Source organism: Mytilus galloprovincialis, chromosome 2 (genome assembly GCF_965363235.1).
Source record: "Mytilus galloprovincialis chromosome 2, xbMytGall1.hap1.1, whole genome shotgun sequence".
Classification (NCBI taxonomy): domain Eukaryota; kingdom Metazoa; phylum Mollusca; class Bivalvia; order Mytilida; family Mytilidae; genus Mytilus; species Mytilus galloprovincialis.
The window spans coordinates 76293486-76310949 of record NC_134839.1 but is presented as its reverse complement, the minus strand read 5'-3'; the positions used below and the strand labels follow the sequence as shown (position 1 = coordinate 76310949).

At 31.2% G+C, this 17464-nt stretch overlaps 1 protein-coding gene and 1 long non-coding RNA gene across 2 annotated transcripts; both read right to left on the bottom strand.

Annotated features, from left to right (window-relative positions):
• Positions 1-310: 310 nt before the first annotated feature.
• LOC143064427 (NADH dehydrogenase [ubiquinone] 1 alpha subcomplex subunit 10, mitochondrial-like) lies at positions 311-16725 on the bottom strand. The gene is made up of 8 exons (XM_076237246.1): positions 16087-16725; positions 13911-13997; positions 12301-12419; positions 3706-3794; positions 2815-2869; positions 2121-2233; positions 1164-1278; positions 311-532 (listed from the first exon to the last, which is right to left on the bottom strand). The coding sequence occupies exons 1-8, from the start codon at positions 16628-16630 to the stop codon at positions 428-430; spliced, it is 1227 nt and encodes a 408-aa protein (XP_076093361.1). The 5' UTR covers positions 16631-16725; the 3' UTR covers positions 311-427.
• Positions 5265-12294, bottom strand: LOC143064428 (uncharacterized). Its single transcript, XR_012975245.1, has 2 exons — positions 11044-12294; positions 5265-5713 (listed from the first exon to the last, which is right to left on the bottom strand). It is a non-coding gene; the product is annotated as an uncharacterized LOC143064428 (long non-coding RNA).
• Positions 16726-17464: the final 739 nt, after the last annotated feature.

Here is a 17464-nt window from a genome sequence, read left to right as displayed (position 1 = left end):
TTTTCTCAATTAAATCGGTATATATTTTTCATGTCAGGCTTTTAATAGCCAACTATAGGGTATTGGTTTTTCTCATTGTTGAAGGCTGTACAGTTGCCTATTATTGCTAACATCCACTTCACTTGAACTTTGTTGACGAGTTGTTTCATATTGTCACATTTCCTTATTTTCACATGGTCATGATAAACTGATCATGTTTATGACACATTAAAATATGTCATCAGACCTGACATGATATCTAGCAATAATCAGGAACTAACAAGGATCATGGGGAAAATGGGGCAAAATTTTTTTTCTAAATAAAACTAACAACAATTAAATTTTTATTTCACTCAAATGCACTTAGTCCAATATTGTTCTTTCTTGCAATACATTCTGTAACATTCTTGTGGCAAATCTTTGCCTCTTTATTTTTTGGTTTAACATTTTATGCTGTGACTTTCTGAAACCTGTTATTAGCCAAAGTTTGACGTTTAAACATGTGATCAACTGTGTCTGGGCTAAATCCTTTCTCCCAGTAGTTTGAAGGATGCTGAAATATAAAAGAAAGATGATTTACACCAAAATCTTATAAAACTCATATATTTTTTTTTAGAATACCAGTACATAAAAAAGTTTTATGGCAGTACCTGTTATTCCTAATGAAAGTATGACACTCTGATAATGACAGACAGATAGATAGACGAAAAGCAATGATTAAGCTTATAAATTGTAAGACCATTTTTTTTCCTCTAATTTCTAATGTAATATTTAAAGTAACAGAGGAAGCCTAGTTCATTTGCACTTTGGATAATCAACCTTTGACAAAACATTCAATAATAAAAAAAGACACTATTGCTATTGTTGCACAAGAGTTCAACCTTCTTCAACTCCATCTGGTATCTTGTACCAAGACCAGTTATCCAGACCATGTCTTGTTCGGTATTGTTTGTAGGTATATTACCACATAAAACTGGTTTAGCCCCAAGACTTTTGTTTAATTTCTGTAAAAAAAATTCTGTGTTTTTTATTTATAAATTTGAGCACCCTGATTGAAAAGATATCCTTTAAATGAGAGGATTTGTATGAATTTATGATATTAAGGTTATGGCTACATCATAATACCTGGAGTCTAATACATTATTCTTAAAAGAATAAGGTCTTTTAATATATTCTGTACTTACACAATTCACTACAAGATCATAATTGTCATGATCCTGTATGCAGATCTCTGGGGATAAAAATGGATCTTCCATACCCATGAAAAACTTTCTATCGTAAACGTAATCTGTTGCTGTCCTTTAAAAAGAATAAAAAACAAGCTTTCAGACAAAAATAACATATTATTAGGAATACTGAGAACAAACGAAACATAAGACAGATAAGCAAAATGCATAATAAAGTTGATATATCTTGTGAAAAGTAGCACCAATCGTGAGTTAAATGAAAAGACTATTTGAAATACCTAAATTATTGCGTTCAGTTAAAGGTGCGATTATGTCACTTTAGATTAAAATGCTATTTTAATTTTTGCGATATCATGGATATTGAGAAGAAAATTATTTCATATACAAAATTTTAAAATGTGAGACGGACTTGTTGCAATAATAACCCTGTCACATTTTTTTGCAATAATAAAAACATCACAATAATTTCTGAATTTACAGTGCCTTGTTTTATTTGATCTTACACTGTATCTTAGTTTCAACAAGGCTTCAAAAAACAACATTTTACAATCCAACAAACCATTGGAGGCCATACCTTGAACTATAACATGTATAATGGTTTACTTTTATAAACTGTTATTTGGATGGAGAGTTGTCTCATTGGCACTCATACCACATCTTCCTATATCTTTCTACAAAAGTCATTAAATTAACTGGTCATGTTGATCATTACAAAACAACCAGCATACATAACTGCCACTTATTAGAATTTATTTGACTACTTGAGTCTTTATTTTCTTCCTATTGGCTCTAATTTAGAATATTTATTTTTAGGACTGAGTCCTGTAAAATTGCTACATGTTTTATATTTATTAAATCTGCCCTGTTTATCTCATTATCTGCCAAGCAATATCTCAACAAAATAAACAGGAAACATCTTCTAAACTCTGGTATAAATATATGTATAACACTCACATTTGTCTTAAATAGTTCCATTTCCATTCTTTATCTTCATACCAATCAAGAAATTTTAACTTATCAATTTTATTTGGAGGTTCAAGATTAAGCTTCTGCATTTCAAACACAATCTGAAAGTTACATGCATATATGAAAGTTTAATGTATACAGTATGTGCTGTAACGATTTCAGTCTGATTATCAACTAAGATACCATTGTTTGAAAAATATTAGTGTTTTATTATTTGATCATTTATCTTTATTTTTGCCCATCATGCCCATGGTATTGTTCTTTTTTTATTTGGACTTTTGTTTTCTGATTATCCCCTTGTTATCATCTCTCTCTCTGTTTATTACATTAGTTTTGAATGTTCCATACTCTAATTTTTGTGCTATTTTCACATTTCCTGAGCAGTGTGAGAAAAACATTTCTCATCACAAGTGAAATATTTGTTCTTAGCAAATGATTATTTTGTTACCCTTCTGGTGTCTTCTTAAAAATGTCTTAAAACTGGTTAGCAACACCTACAATTCTCTATATATTTGTAATATATTTAAGTTCCAGAAGATTTTTGTAAAATTTGATGAACTAGACAGGGGACAAAGACAGCGGACGCCAAGTCATTAAAACTATTAAATCTTTGGTCTGGAATCTGGTTATTATTAAAACATAGTATAAGTAATTTTAGTAAGATAAACACTGCATTACATACTTCATCCATGTTTTCCACTTCATCTAAATCATATGTAAGAACTTCTCCCCAAATTCTGAAAAAAATATATAAAATTCCATTAAAATTTTAAATAAAAGAAGCAAGATAGAAAAAAATAACTTTATTGGTTAAATATACATGAATGTCAGATTTTTTATAAAGCATCTGTTAACTTTTTAACAACATTTCTAGAATGGTAAGTTAAAGCTTGACATATTGTGTAGACAATTGTTCACTCTTGTCTTTTCAAGAAAACCTGAACATGACTTCCAGTAATCATGGTAAATATCATTGTTCCTATCATTTTTACTGAAAAAGGTGGCCATATGCAAATATGACCTGACCTTTAAAACAAGTCTACCTTCAATATCTCTTATTCTGCTAACTTTGATCTCAACATATTCAGATTAGATGCACAGAAAATGAAGAAATTATCCATCAATATATCTTTAATGAAATGATTTGTAACTATGATGGCATCCAAGCATATATTCTTTATATTCAAAATGTAAAAAAATTCAGTTATATTGCTTTGGAGATGTATTTACGTTGTAGCTTTGTGTACCTCTTCACATGTTTTTTCTAATCATTAGTAGTATTCCAATAAAATTTATCTAATTATTAAGAAATTGTTGTTCTGACAACATTCATGGACAATTCAACAATGGGATGGATAGAGTGACTCTCAACTTGCCTGTTTCAGAATAATAAATGTCCTTATAAGTTTTTAGGTTTGCTACTGCTGTATAATGGATTTATAGTCCCCTGTGAAATCTACATGTTCTGACTCCCTGTAAATGCATATGGGGTACCATATGAAGGCATTGTGTAATTTATGATTAACATAGGTAATTTTACTACTATAAAACGATTAAATATGTTTTGACTTACTTGAACCTTGGAAGTACTTTTGTTTTATAAGTATCTTCTATAGTTTGAAGGTATTGGTCTGTCAATAATGGACTATCCTTCTCAATTGGCTGAAATACATACCATACATCCATATTAACAATAAGCAACATAAGACATATAAATAAAAGAAGAATGTACATTGTAAGTGAAAATACAAATGCCATGCTCAAGTTTTGCAATTTTTTACATTAAACTGATAAATCCCTCCTTTTTTAATAAAAAAAAACAAACCCAAAACTTGGACACTTAAAATCTTAAATTTATAAATCAAAGCGTGAAAGCGCTGTAAAGGCAGTTAATTACAGGTTGTGTGTATTTCTAGTCAGTTTTATCATTATCTTCCATAGTACAGAGGTGGTTTGTAGTATTTAAGATTTAGAGTTCTCTTGTACCTAGTTCACCTATATTTATAGTCTACTGTTTACAGTATATTTTTTGTACCTTGCCATGAAATGCATTTTTAAGACATAAAAGAACTTTTCCTTTTTAACCCTTTCCTCCATAATGACGCCTTTTGACGCCACCCCCTTTATTCCATAATGACGCTTTTTGACGCCTGTGTAGTACCTCAGTTGAAACGCTATGTCTCCAAAATGTCTGCATCAGACTTAAAAAAAATTGTATCCAATATGAAAAGGAGATTCATGAGAATATCTGACTTGAATTTCATTGATGAAATATTAGTTTTCACAATGCATTAACACTTTAAACCTGATGATTTTTTTTACTGAAAAAAATCCTATGCGAATCAAGTATTTAAAAAAAAAATATCCATGGAGTAAAGGGTTAATATAAATAGACTATTTTTAATTATTGATTATATACGCATATTCAATGACTCCCATCCTATGAAAAATAGTTCACAAAGATTGAATAGTCACCGTACTGTGTGTATTGCAAGAACATCAAGTAACATAATGGTAAATGTACATAGTTACATGTCAACTCTTTTGATGACCATACTTTTTCTAACTCCAAGCAGTCTTCACGATGAAGTATTAAATCTACAGGCCCGGAGCTCAATTTTTAAAATTTTTTAGTTACATTCTGTTGGCCTATAGATATGATTTTTACAGGCCCGGGAGCAATTCTACTAGCCTGGGCTGCCACTCAGCGTGAAGACTGCTCCAAGCAAAATTATTTTTCAGTATAAACATGATAAAGTAATGTACCGGTTTGAATGAAAAAGGAGTTATTAATTAAGAAAACAATGACATCTGGTGGTCATAATAGCTGTCTCATTAGCATTTTAACCAATTCCCATATTTGCTATTAAGACAATACATGTAGAAGTAAATGATTCCACACAAAAACAAAACTTACTTGTAAATCTATCATATTCTCTTTACGGTATGAGTTTTTCTCATTGTTTGAGATTGTACAGTTGTACCTGTAACTGCTTATACCCATTTCTTATGCACTTTAGTTTGATAAACTCACTAAATATCATGTATATACATTGTACCACATCTCCTTATTTTTATATGCATTACAATAACATGAACAATTGTAATTCACATCTATATATCAAAGCAAAATGAATTGCACCACTTTTATTTATGCATCGTTTGGCAAAATACAAGTTCTAAAATGACACAATATAAATTTATTTATATAAAAATAAAATTTAGTATACGACTCTTTAACAGGTACAAAACATGCACGCCTGTGTCATGATTTGCAAAATCTGTGCTGAAAACATAGGCATTGATGGTGTTTGAGTAATTCCATCTATGACGCTCAACATTAGCTTGTCACTTGGTGGTGGACAGTTATAAATCCTTTCTGCAGGATGAATGACTTTTCAGGAAAACAAATTTCACAAATCAAAACTTTTCTCTAGATTTCTCCAGTTTAGTTCTTTTGGTTTAACGGGACACCGTCCTGATTTTTATTTTTGCAAACCATTCAGTCTCTTGCTTGCAAATGGTGCATGAAAATAGGCTGGGAATGGAAAAGACAAGTCTCTTTAAGGTGGGTTTGTGCCCTGAAAAAAAGTTTGATAACATTAGCTGTTTTGAAACTTGTGAAAGACTTATGCAACACACATACCTAAATAACTATATTAGAAGAGAACATCATTCATGACATTGTTTTGTTCCTGTTTACATATTGTCTTTTATGAGGCATAGCTTATGCGTTCCTGTCATTACATCATAAATAAACATAATTACTGCTAAAATAATTCTCAGTATGATATACCTCTTGTAGGAAAACCTTATTATTGTAGCATTCACCAAAAAATCTCAAACAGATGACATTGAATCGTAATCCCAAAAATTATGACGTCTTGAATTAACCTCCCTATATGTATGAGCCATGGCGTTGATCCAACCTTTCCTTCTATTAAGTCATTTGGAAATGCACAACAAGGACTAGGCATCGTTAATTAATTGTCTTGATTGAAAATGTGGTTGTTTTGCAGTGCAGAAACAGAAGTTAAGGAGGGAACTGGACGGTCTCACTAATAAGAGACAAGAAGAATTTTAGTGACAAACAGGGACAAGAAGAATAATTTAGTGAGGAAGCGACAATAACAAACAAGGGACACACGAATCACTATTCTCTCACGAGGCTATTCTCATTTGGTGTGATAGTGTGAAGCCACACCTAATAATGATGTCCTAATCAAGAACGTCGAATTTCACTGTTAATAAGGAAATAATATTGCATGGTTTTGATTCAACAAATTCTTTAAAAGTAAGTCGGAAAATCTTTGTTTTGATTTCAATTTTAAGCGTGTGCATAAAACATATTCTTTATATTCAATAAAAACTAGACAATGATTCCCTTTCTTCTTTATAAAAATTTAATTTTTTTCTATCAATGTAATATAAAAAATGTTTTACAAGGACAAAAATATAAGTGTGGTTCCAGTAACCCAACTCCCTAGTTTAAACCCCTGACCCTAGAACTTTTTTTCATTTCGGAAAAATAAATTTTCAAACGATCAAATTTTGAAGATTGTGAATTACATTTTTAAAATAATAAAATTCGTAGATTTCTGTCATTTGAATTTCCATCAGAAGTATCTGTTATTGATAAAATGCAAGATTTGTTGTCAAAATGCAACAAAATTAACTAAAAAGGTAAATGACTGTCTTAATTTTGCAACTAAACACTTTTAAAATGGCCGACTTCCGGTATTGATGTGTATAATACTGGAAACAATTTCAGTAAGCACGATTTTTTTCTGGATTTTGACAATCCATATTAAAATTTAGAAAAACAAGAATGTGTCCATAGTACACGGATGCCCCACTCGCACTATCATTTTCTATGTTCAGTGGACCATGAAATTGGGGTCAAAACTTTAACTTGGAATTAAAATTAGAGAGATCATATCATAGGGAACATGTGTACTAAGTTTCAAGTTGATGTAACTTTAACTTCATCAAAAACTACCTTGACCAAAAATTTTAACCTGAACTTCGCACTATCATTTTCTATGTTCAGTGGACCATGAAATTGGGGTCAAAACTATAATTTGGCATTATTATTAGAAAGATCATATCATGGGTAACATGTGTACTAAGTTTCAAGTTGATTGGACTTAAACTTATTCAAAAACTACCTTGACCAAAAACTTCAACCTGAAGCTCACGGACGCACAGACCAGAAAACACAATGCCCCTCTACTATTGTAGGTGGGGCATAAAAATAAATAAATAAAATTTGCCAAACCTACCGACCCTATTTTTTAAAAGTATGTACATGTTACTGGAACCACACATATATTTTTATTTGGCCTAACCACCCCTTTAATAAAAATAATGCATATTTTTTTTTCAATATCTATTGGGAATATGTTGTTTCAATGATATTTTTTTACTCATGTATCTTCGCTAAATAGTCTTTGTATGCTTCTTATCGCTAAATTAATTTTATTGTCGCTTCTTATCACTTTTTGACGCTTCTTGTCTCTAATTAGTGAGACCAAGATGGCTACAAGGGCACTACCTATTCAGGAACGATAATTTCATACTTTATATAACTGAGACCAAAATAACTATAACGTCATAAGGCTTCATGTACAGAAATGCTTTAAATTGTATAATATGCAATATAATTCATGTTCAGTCGACTTTTAATTGAAATATCAACGACTGAAATGATTTAATCAAAGAGCTGAAGAGCTCTGAGGGAAAAGACGGCCATTGTTTCAATTTTTAGGGGGTATCTTTTGATAGTCTAAATACAAAGAATGAGCAAAAGAACAGCTAAAACATATAGAAAGGCTAACAATAATGAAACTAATTGTTGTTTATTGTTATTTCATTTCCTTAGTCAAGAATTCATCATAGAGAACAGCTAAAACATATAGAAAGGCTAACAATAATGAAACTAATTGTTGTTTATTGTTATTTCATTTCCTGAGTCAAGAATTCATCATAGAGACAATTTGGACCAATGAGATCTGCACCTTCTAAATCAAAACATTTGATTGAAGTTGGGAGTTAATTATCTAAAATTCAATTGAATTTAACAACTACTACAATATATTTTAGAATTTTAATTATGTACAACTGAACGGCAGGCCAAGACCATCTTCAATTTTTTGTGACAGTTTTCTCAAGAAAAATCTATTCAGTTTTAATTTTCCATTGATAAAGTTCCCAGTTACAACTCTCATCACAGGGATACATGTTCTTATAAAATCAAATATGATTGATATAAGCTGTGTGATGTTTGTTTCCAGATCCCACATTTTGATATATCTGTAAAATTCATGAATAAATAGCTTTAAACTACAAAAAGCAATATTTAAAAAAAATGACCACTACAATAATTATGTTGGTACGCAAAATTATTTTTTAATTGATGATTACTTATCATATATATACTTAATGTGACATTTTTAGTGTTCAGATACATTAACTTTCATTTTAGTGGGTAATTACTCATCAATTGAGGTGCTCCTTAATTGGAGAAAGATTCTAAAAACATAACTTTACAGAAAGAATGAAAACTGCAGTTGCTCTCCCCAATCTCAATAGGTATAAACTACAAAAAGCAACATTTAATTTTTTTTTTTTTTTTTTTTTTTTAACCATATCAATAATTATGTTGGTACACAAATTTTTTGTTATATAGAAGACTTCTTATCATATACTAAATGTCACACTTTATGTGTTCAGAAACATTTACTTTGATTTTAGTGTATAATTACTCATCAATGGAGGTGCTCCTGAATTAGAGGAAGATTCTAAAAACAGAACTTTACAGAAACAATGAAAACTGTCGTTTCTCTCCCCAATATCATGTATCCCCATTGACATTGTTTACCGCGAAAGTTGACCTACAAATTATCTGATTATAGCCTCAGATTAAAGCATTGCATGTTGGTGTATGAATGATCTACACAACAGCAAACATCATTAGGTTTACATTAAACAAATACGGATTTTAAATTAGTATACAAATACTGTGAATGATTTTTATAATGAATAAAGGATATCCCTGTGTGGCATTCCAACAATGACGTCACAAGGTTAGATATATTTAGAATATTTCGTAATACTGATTTTTCCGGACTGTAAAAGAAACGTATATAGTGTAAGGGAAAGCTCAATATACGATAATTTCACGAGAAACAGAAGGGAAATGTGTAAAAAATGTATTTAAAGTCAATCTGTTCTCCTTGTCATCAATTTCAGTATGACATTTTGAGGGGGTTTCCAAACTATCAAAACAAAATGATTGACGTGAGGGAATGATACTCTGGCCAACCCCATTAGGGAATTGACGGCTTGAAGCCGTCTTTCCCCAAAAATATCTTTAGATCGTAGATAGTACTCGAAATTGACCCAACCTCTTTCCACACGGAATTTAAATAATGATAGTTTATAATCAGGTTGACTGCTTATAATGCAAAATACACATTAATAAAAAGGTTTTAAAACAAACAATACAAATTAATAAAAAGGTTTTAAAACAAACAATACACATTAATAAAAAGGTTTTAAAACAAACAATACACACTGATCATTTCTTTATTTCCCAATGTAAATGAAAGAAACAAAAACCATTTCATACCACAAAAAGGAGAAAATTAAACATTTCCGGATCTATTTCTGGCCAAATGACCCCCAGCATAGATTTGTTGGATGTCACATAAGGAAAGATGAACACGATGACTTAAAAGTCAGGCCTTAAAACACTGCCTTTAAAAATACATATTGAAACTTGTGTACTGATAATATAGTAATTTTAGTATATATCTTCTCCCGAGATTCTTTTCTACAGGAAGATGTAATGATAGAAAGACCTAATAATTATGTGACGTTACAATATGTTACGTTAACATTTAACAAGTATTGGTCTCTGTATTACGGTTAATTCGTAACAAGTAAACAAGAACTTGAACACACTACATGCGTATCCAATCAGTTAATTGATGCCAATGATGGTGGCAGCAAAATGGTAAAGGTAGAAGTTCTCTTTTCTATTTTACACTATTATTGTACAGCCCTAGTCTTCAGTATAGAATGAAATTCAAAACAGTGTGGCTGTGGCCATTGATTGACACATTAAATTCATCCATTGACTGGGACAATTTAGGTGAACGTTTGTATGTAACGACCACTGCTCACTATGTACTTTTTAAAGACACTTAAACTATGGGGTCACCAAAGGTTTTCAACACCTTAATAAATTAATTCGAAAAATTAATCAGAAGTAACATGATGTTTTGATTTATATCAATTATATAAATCAAAACATAAAGGTTATTCCTGATTAATTTTTCAAATTATTTTATAATTAAAGGCGTTAAGAAACCTTTGGTGACCCCACAGTTTAAATGTCTATCGTAGGTACGTCGTGAACAGTGGTCGTTACAGACAAACGTTCACGTAAATTGTCTCAGTCAATGGATGAATTTAATGTGTCAATCAATGGCCACAGCCACATTGTTTTGAATTTCATTCTATTATTGTTGCATTCATTCAGTCGTTCAGAAATATTTAAACATCAACAAATGTTAAGGACAAGAAAACAGTAGGTCTACATCAAGAGAAAAGATACATACATACAACCTGTGTTAATGTGTAAGAGTAATATATCTGGTTAAACTATTTATAAAGGAGGAGACATTGGTAGATACACTGTATATTGCATTATATTACTTTCTACCTAAAATCACGTGGATATGTTTACATATTTAGACTTGACCCAGTATGGCACGTGCCAGTGGTTGTAGGTCACCACCGTCGTTTAAACACTAGACTAGAGTCGTGTATCAGACAATAAAATGCTTAAGCTTCTACTATTTGTGTGAAGTGAATCTTTTTATTCTGTACATTTAAATTTTTTTACCTGATATCTATCTGTTTCACTTTGCCTGTCAACTGTCAAATGATTTAAGCTTCTTCAAAACATACGTATTACTGCGCCGGAAGTGAAAAAATTATGAGAAATCCTCGTAAAATAATGCCATTTTCTATTTTGTGGAATCCATTTTGTTATAATTATTATATAAAGTTAAAAAACAGTTATGATTAATTATGAATTTGCATATAATTATACGGAACGTTTATGAACTATTTTTCCATAGCTTAAGTCGGTCATTTTAGCAGAAATTCATATACACATACACGCGTCATTCGGCAATCCTCGGTAGAATCCGCTACTCTCCTTAGATGAAGGTACGGAATCGGCTGAGTTGAGACTAATGATACACACGTAGATTGACTGGTACTCGTAATGTTACACACATATCAAATAGCTAATGCCCGGAGCGTAGTAGCGGGAACCAGGATAATACACAACATACACAACTAATACCGAAATTGAAAACGCTTACGGTTTCTCATTTATAAACTTAATTCCGCTTTGAATATTAGAAAATGCAATATTAATCATGTTCAGGCGACCTTTCATTGTTATATCAATGTCTGAACTGATTAAAAAATCTTTAGACGTCAGATAACACTCGAAATTGACCCGACCTCTTTCCACACAGAATACAAATAATGATAGTTGGTAATCAGGTTGACTGCTTATAATGCAAAATACACATTAATAACAAGTTTTTTAAAACGAACAATACACACTGATCGTTTCTTTATTTCCCAATGTAAATGAAAAAAAAAAAAAACATTTCATACCATAAAAAGCCTTAAGGAGAGGAGCAAATTGAACATTTCCGGATCTATTTCTGGCCAAATGACTCACTTTTTGTTGGACGTCGCTTATGAAAAGATATACCTCATGACTTGAAAGTCAGGCCTCAAAGCACTGCCTTTAAAAAAACAAAAGGGAGCTCAAGTTAAATTCATAGATAAATGTATAAACAATGCACCAAAGTTTCATGCTGGTTGGTTCAAATGTTATTGGGTTATTGTCCGACATGTTGACGATGGACAGACAACGGTATACCATAATTTTGGCATAGTAAGTCCCGTAAACGGGCATATAAAAACTATGTGCTTACAGGTGGCTCATGTTATTTTCACTCTTGATCATAGTAAAATGTGTTATTACATAAATATGGAAATCCGAAAAAAAAACATTATGATTACCCACTTGTATTTTTAATGTAAGTTTCAATGATGTAATTATATAAGTACTTACATTGTTCCTCTTTTTAATGAGTTCTTTACACTGATCAACTGAGGCATCAATATACAGTACTACATGAGGCATCCATATATGCTGAGGTTGTTTATACACTTTATTATAATAGGTTTTTCCTAAAAATAAAATTGAGACATATTTTCAAAATTTGTGAAATACAAACCATGCAAACAGTTTCAAACATGAAAAAAATATATATGCAATTACTTTTATACCTGAATATGAATAAAAACAAATATAGGGTTACCTGGTATGTGTCAATAAGACCTCTCCCATAACATGCATATGTTCAAACATCTTAAATAAACAACCTTTACAGTGGATGATTTTAGTTGTATCTAACATTTCTGCCAAGTTTTATACATTCCAAGGAAAAAGGAGAGATTTGTTACAGCCTTCAATCCTGTGTTTTTCGTGATAAAACTACTAAAATTTACTGATGAAAAACTTGAAAACAAAAACATATTAAATTGCGATTTTAGATGATTTTTTCTAGTGTTGTCAACGGTTAACCGGTTAATCGGTTAATCGGTCGAACGACCGAATACCGAATACCAAAAACGCTAACCGGTTAACCGGACTTTTTTCAATTTAGATAGATTTGATATAAAAATTGTCGTCGTGGTAATTAGTTTGAAAGATCAATTGTCCAGTATATTGATTGCTATTGTTAATCCTAAAAACATAAAATTAATTATAGTTCGGGGCAGGATCTTTAAGAAACATAATTAGTAAACATGTTTTTTTAACAGTAACTTTAAATCAGTAATGAGATTTAATTCAACTAATTACTTCATTATTTCGTTTTCGATCTAATATTGTGTAAATCTACATTTAAATGTGCAACCTCCGTAGTGCAAGGGCTAGTCTTACTTTAAATTCAAAAATTGTGAAATGCAAACCAATGTGAATGTACTCAATGTATACGTGAAAGTACGAGTAACATGCTGAAAGAAAAAAGCAAACACAGTGAAGAAACAGATCGCATAGCATGTACAATGACCTATAGTTGTTAATTTCTGTGTCATTTTGGTCTCTTGTGAAGAATTGTCTCATTGGCAATCATACCGCATATTCTTTTTTATAATTAATCATTTCAAATTGAAACACATCCCATTATTTTCGAAGACAACAAGACAAAAGGAAAGAATAATCGGTTTCAGACATGTGACACATTTTTTTTGGATTTTTTAATCTGAAGTTGGTACAAACGCTATAGTTGATTATTAAAAGTCAAACTTCGCCAGGAATCCTCACAGACAAGCCTTAAAGGAAAAACTTCAATTCTTAAAGCGTATTTATGACTTTGGTGAAAGGTTGTCAAATTGACACCCATACCACATCTTATATCTATGTGTAGGGTTCTATTGATAAGGCTTTCAAACACCAACTTAAATTACCGGTTAACCGGTTAATCGGTCGAACGATTATCCGAGTAACCGGTTAGGCAAAAGTGTACGATTTGACAACACTAATTTTTTCCTATTCCTGTATCATGTGTATGAGGAATTTGTATACATGTGTACAACATGTACAATGTATTTATAAGTCTAAAGGGAAAAGTTTGGAAATGTTACTTAAAACACTGTTGAAGTGTCTTAAATTACCTTCACGGGTGAAATATCCACATTTGGACATAGCATCAGCAAAGCAACGATCACTCCAGTAACTTCTCTCCATCACAACTCCTTGTCCTGAAATTTATACGCTATAAATGTATACTTTGATAATCTATTGCAATTTGAAAACATATTTCACTTCATAAATTATTTGTAACAATTATCTGCAACTTCATAAACAAATGTCCAATTTCTAAGGAAATGCAGTGAATGGTATTTAACAGGTGACCAAACGTTTTGACTTATATGAAAGCCCTGAAATCAGAAGATATACATGTAGATGTTTGTATATAATCAAGAACAATGAAGGCTGTTAAGTCTGATAACATTTAGAATAGTAATGGAACATTCATGACATAATGATTGAAATTACTGTAATACATTACTATTCTAAAAGTGACCAAAGACAATCAATCATATTAATATCAAAAATATATTAAATGCCCTCATTAAAATTTGTTATCAAACCAGAATAACTTATCAACAAGACAATATGGGTCTAATGATAGTCTATATAGGCTAATACCAAGACAGACTTCAGCACATTCAGAAAACCCTGCTGGTGTTTTTCTAGTGAGAGAGCTAAACTGGACAATATTGTATTGTGTAGGACTGTGAGGTGCTAAAGTATGATGAATAATAGTTATCCCGTACCATTGTAAACTCGTACCAACGTCAACTCGTTAGTCGTACCACTGAAAAAAACCTTGTACCAATGGGGATTATGCAAACTTGTACCAACTTATTTAAATGCATTTAAATGGTGTTTAATGATGAATATATACTTTGCTTTCACCTAATACCTCTTAAGTCTGTAAAATGTATATAATTTGAAAGTACAATGACCAATTTGTAGCTAATGTTCCTTGTCTATTGGATAAAAAATACTGTGGCAGGTGTAGATTATTAAAGTATTATCAGTTTCACCCCAATAAAATATTAATTTTTAATGAATAAATCTTAGCAGTTGATCAAAATGATTTCCAAAATGAAATTCTTACTGTCTATAAATAACAATGAAATGTAACTGTTTCCTGTTAAGGGGTTTCCCGAATTTTCCTGCCATAAAGCACATGGCTTTCAACAATTGTAAACATAGCATTCACTTTGTGATCATGGATTACAGCTTTAATAAATTTAATTTGGATATAGATATTCAACATAAGGTATGTACAGCATTGTACAGTTAAGGTTCATGTGGACCCTATGGCTAAAATGGCCGTATTTTCACCTCAAAATTTACTCTGAGTACAGACAAACCTGCGCATCTGTAAAAATATTCAGGCATATAGCATGCCCTAGATAAATAAATTTCAAATATGTTTTTGTTTTTAGAAAAATAAAAACTTACCAGGATTTTGCAGTGCACTTTTTTTCATTCCTCGAGAAGGTGCCAAAATAAACTAAGTTGGGAAACAGGTTTAAAAACTTCCCCACAGGTAATAATTGAAGTGAGCGGTATTGATTGACATGGACAATAGATACCTGGCAATAATTGGTGATTTAACTGTGTATCTGAGTGGACCATATCAAGGGAAACTCAACTGTCTGTTAATTTTATCATCATCTGCAGGGACGAAAAAAAACAAACGGCAAAATCCAATTAAGTTATGAAATTTCTAACTCATACAATGCATTTGAATTCTATTTATCTAGGGCATGCTATGCCTTAAACAATTTTCAGATGCACAGGTTTGTCTGTACTCAGAGAAAATTTTGAGGTGAAAATACGACCATTTTAGCCATAGGGTCCACATGAACCTTAAAGCAATGTTTTTACTTTTTTCTGGCTTAAAACTAGTTTGAAAGATCAGTTTAAAAAATAAAGCTTAAAAAAACATTCGTTTTCGTTTTTTTTGTCTAAGTTTTCATTAAAATCCAGTATAAAATTCAATAATTCAACGTTATTTTCATTAAGTTTACAATATATTTTTAATGGTTCAAGTTAACAGTGGCACGAGTTTACGTTGGTACGAGTTAACTTTTTTGGTACAAGTTAACGTGGTACAAGTATTCTGTGGTACGAGTAAACTTGCTTCCAAGTATGATGGTCACACTAAAGTGCAATGGTCCTTTCGCTGATGTGCAATGGTCTATTTGCCGGACTCCTAATTACAAATGAATTAGCATTATCGCTTTAAAAAAAACAAAACATTTAATTTACCTGTATTTAATAGATGACGCAGAGCTAAATTATAGTTGAAAAATCGTCTCTTGAACATTTCCAGTTGCGTTCTTCCAAATCCTAAAATATCTTGTGGTCGTTTAGCAGTGTATAGATCTTTCAAATCATAGAATCTATCCTCTCCAAGACGAGGATTCAATTCCCTCTGATCAAATCCATTTTCATTGACAAAAATTGCCTCTTCTGGTACATCTGGTAAGAAAAGCATACCAAATTCGTCGGCAATCTTTTTTCCAACTCTAACCTTATCAGTACCTATATTTCCTTCAACTATAATTATCTTAGAGTTCTCATCTAACCTTTTTGTTGTGTGTTCGTAAAACTGATGAAACCAACGGTATGGATTATTAATATAATCCCATGGTGGATATTGACTTGCTGGAAGTGGGTTTACTGTGTCCTTGACAGAATGCAACTTGGCTTTTTGAGTTACTGAGGTATTGACTGCTGCGGGTAATAACTTCAATCCATCCAACGATGAAATTCGCCCAATAACTCTAACAGAATTCAGTATGTTAGCCATTCTGTTGGCTCTTGAACAGTATTATGACAGCATGAGTAAATTGTAAAAATGTTCTTGAAAAAAATGAAACCGGAAGTTCAAAATGGATATACCTAAAACACAAATGTTATATCCGAAAATGTAGGGTAGACTAAAAGCAGGAATACGTTATAACTCGGACTATATATACTAACTATTATCAGAGACATATAATACAATATTATATGTCTTTGCTATAATATTATAGTCAAAGAACTGAGGTAATGTATGTATATAATTTTTTTTTTCAATATAAAAGGCATGAATTTGACGAACACACATATTTAACATGATTAGCACTCGACAAACATAAATAGTTATTGACACTAAAAATGATTTACATGCTACAAAAAGTTATAATTTTAAAAAATAAAGTAATCATCGGGAAAATGAACATTATGGTCATGATATTTTGATAATAGTAATAGAATAGATTATAATCAGTGCCAATATTATAAAGACTAATTAATACTGAGATTAAAACTGCACTGAGACGTACACCTCAAAATGACCCACAACTAACTTATTGAAATTGCCATTCAGTGGGGTTCTTTAAAGAAAAGTCTTCCAGTTCACACCAAAACAGTTGTAAACGGTACCACGATTTCCCGAGAAATACAAGAAAAACGTGATATCCCCAAAACAAGCTGATATTTTCCCGAGAAAAAGTTTTTTTTATGGTTTAATCACCGGTCATAATCTGACACGTTTAATCAAAATTATAAGGTAACAAACAAAAGGTGTGAAATAAGCCATAAATAAGTTTAGTTTGTGATGACAGTAATTAAAATCACATATAGTTGGGGTTTTTTTTTA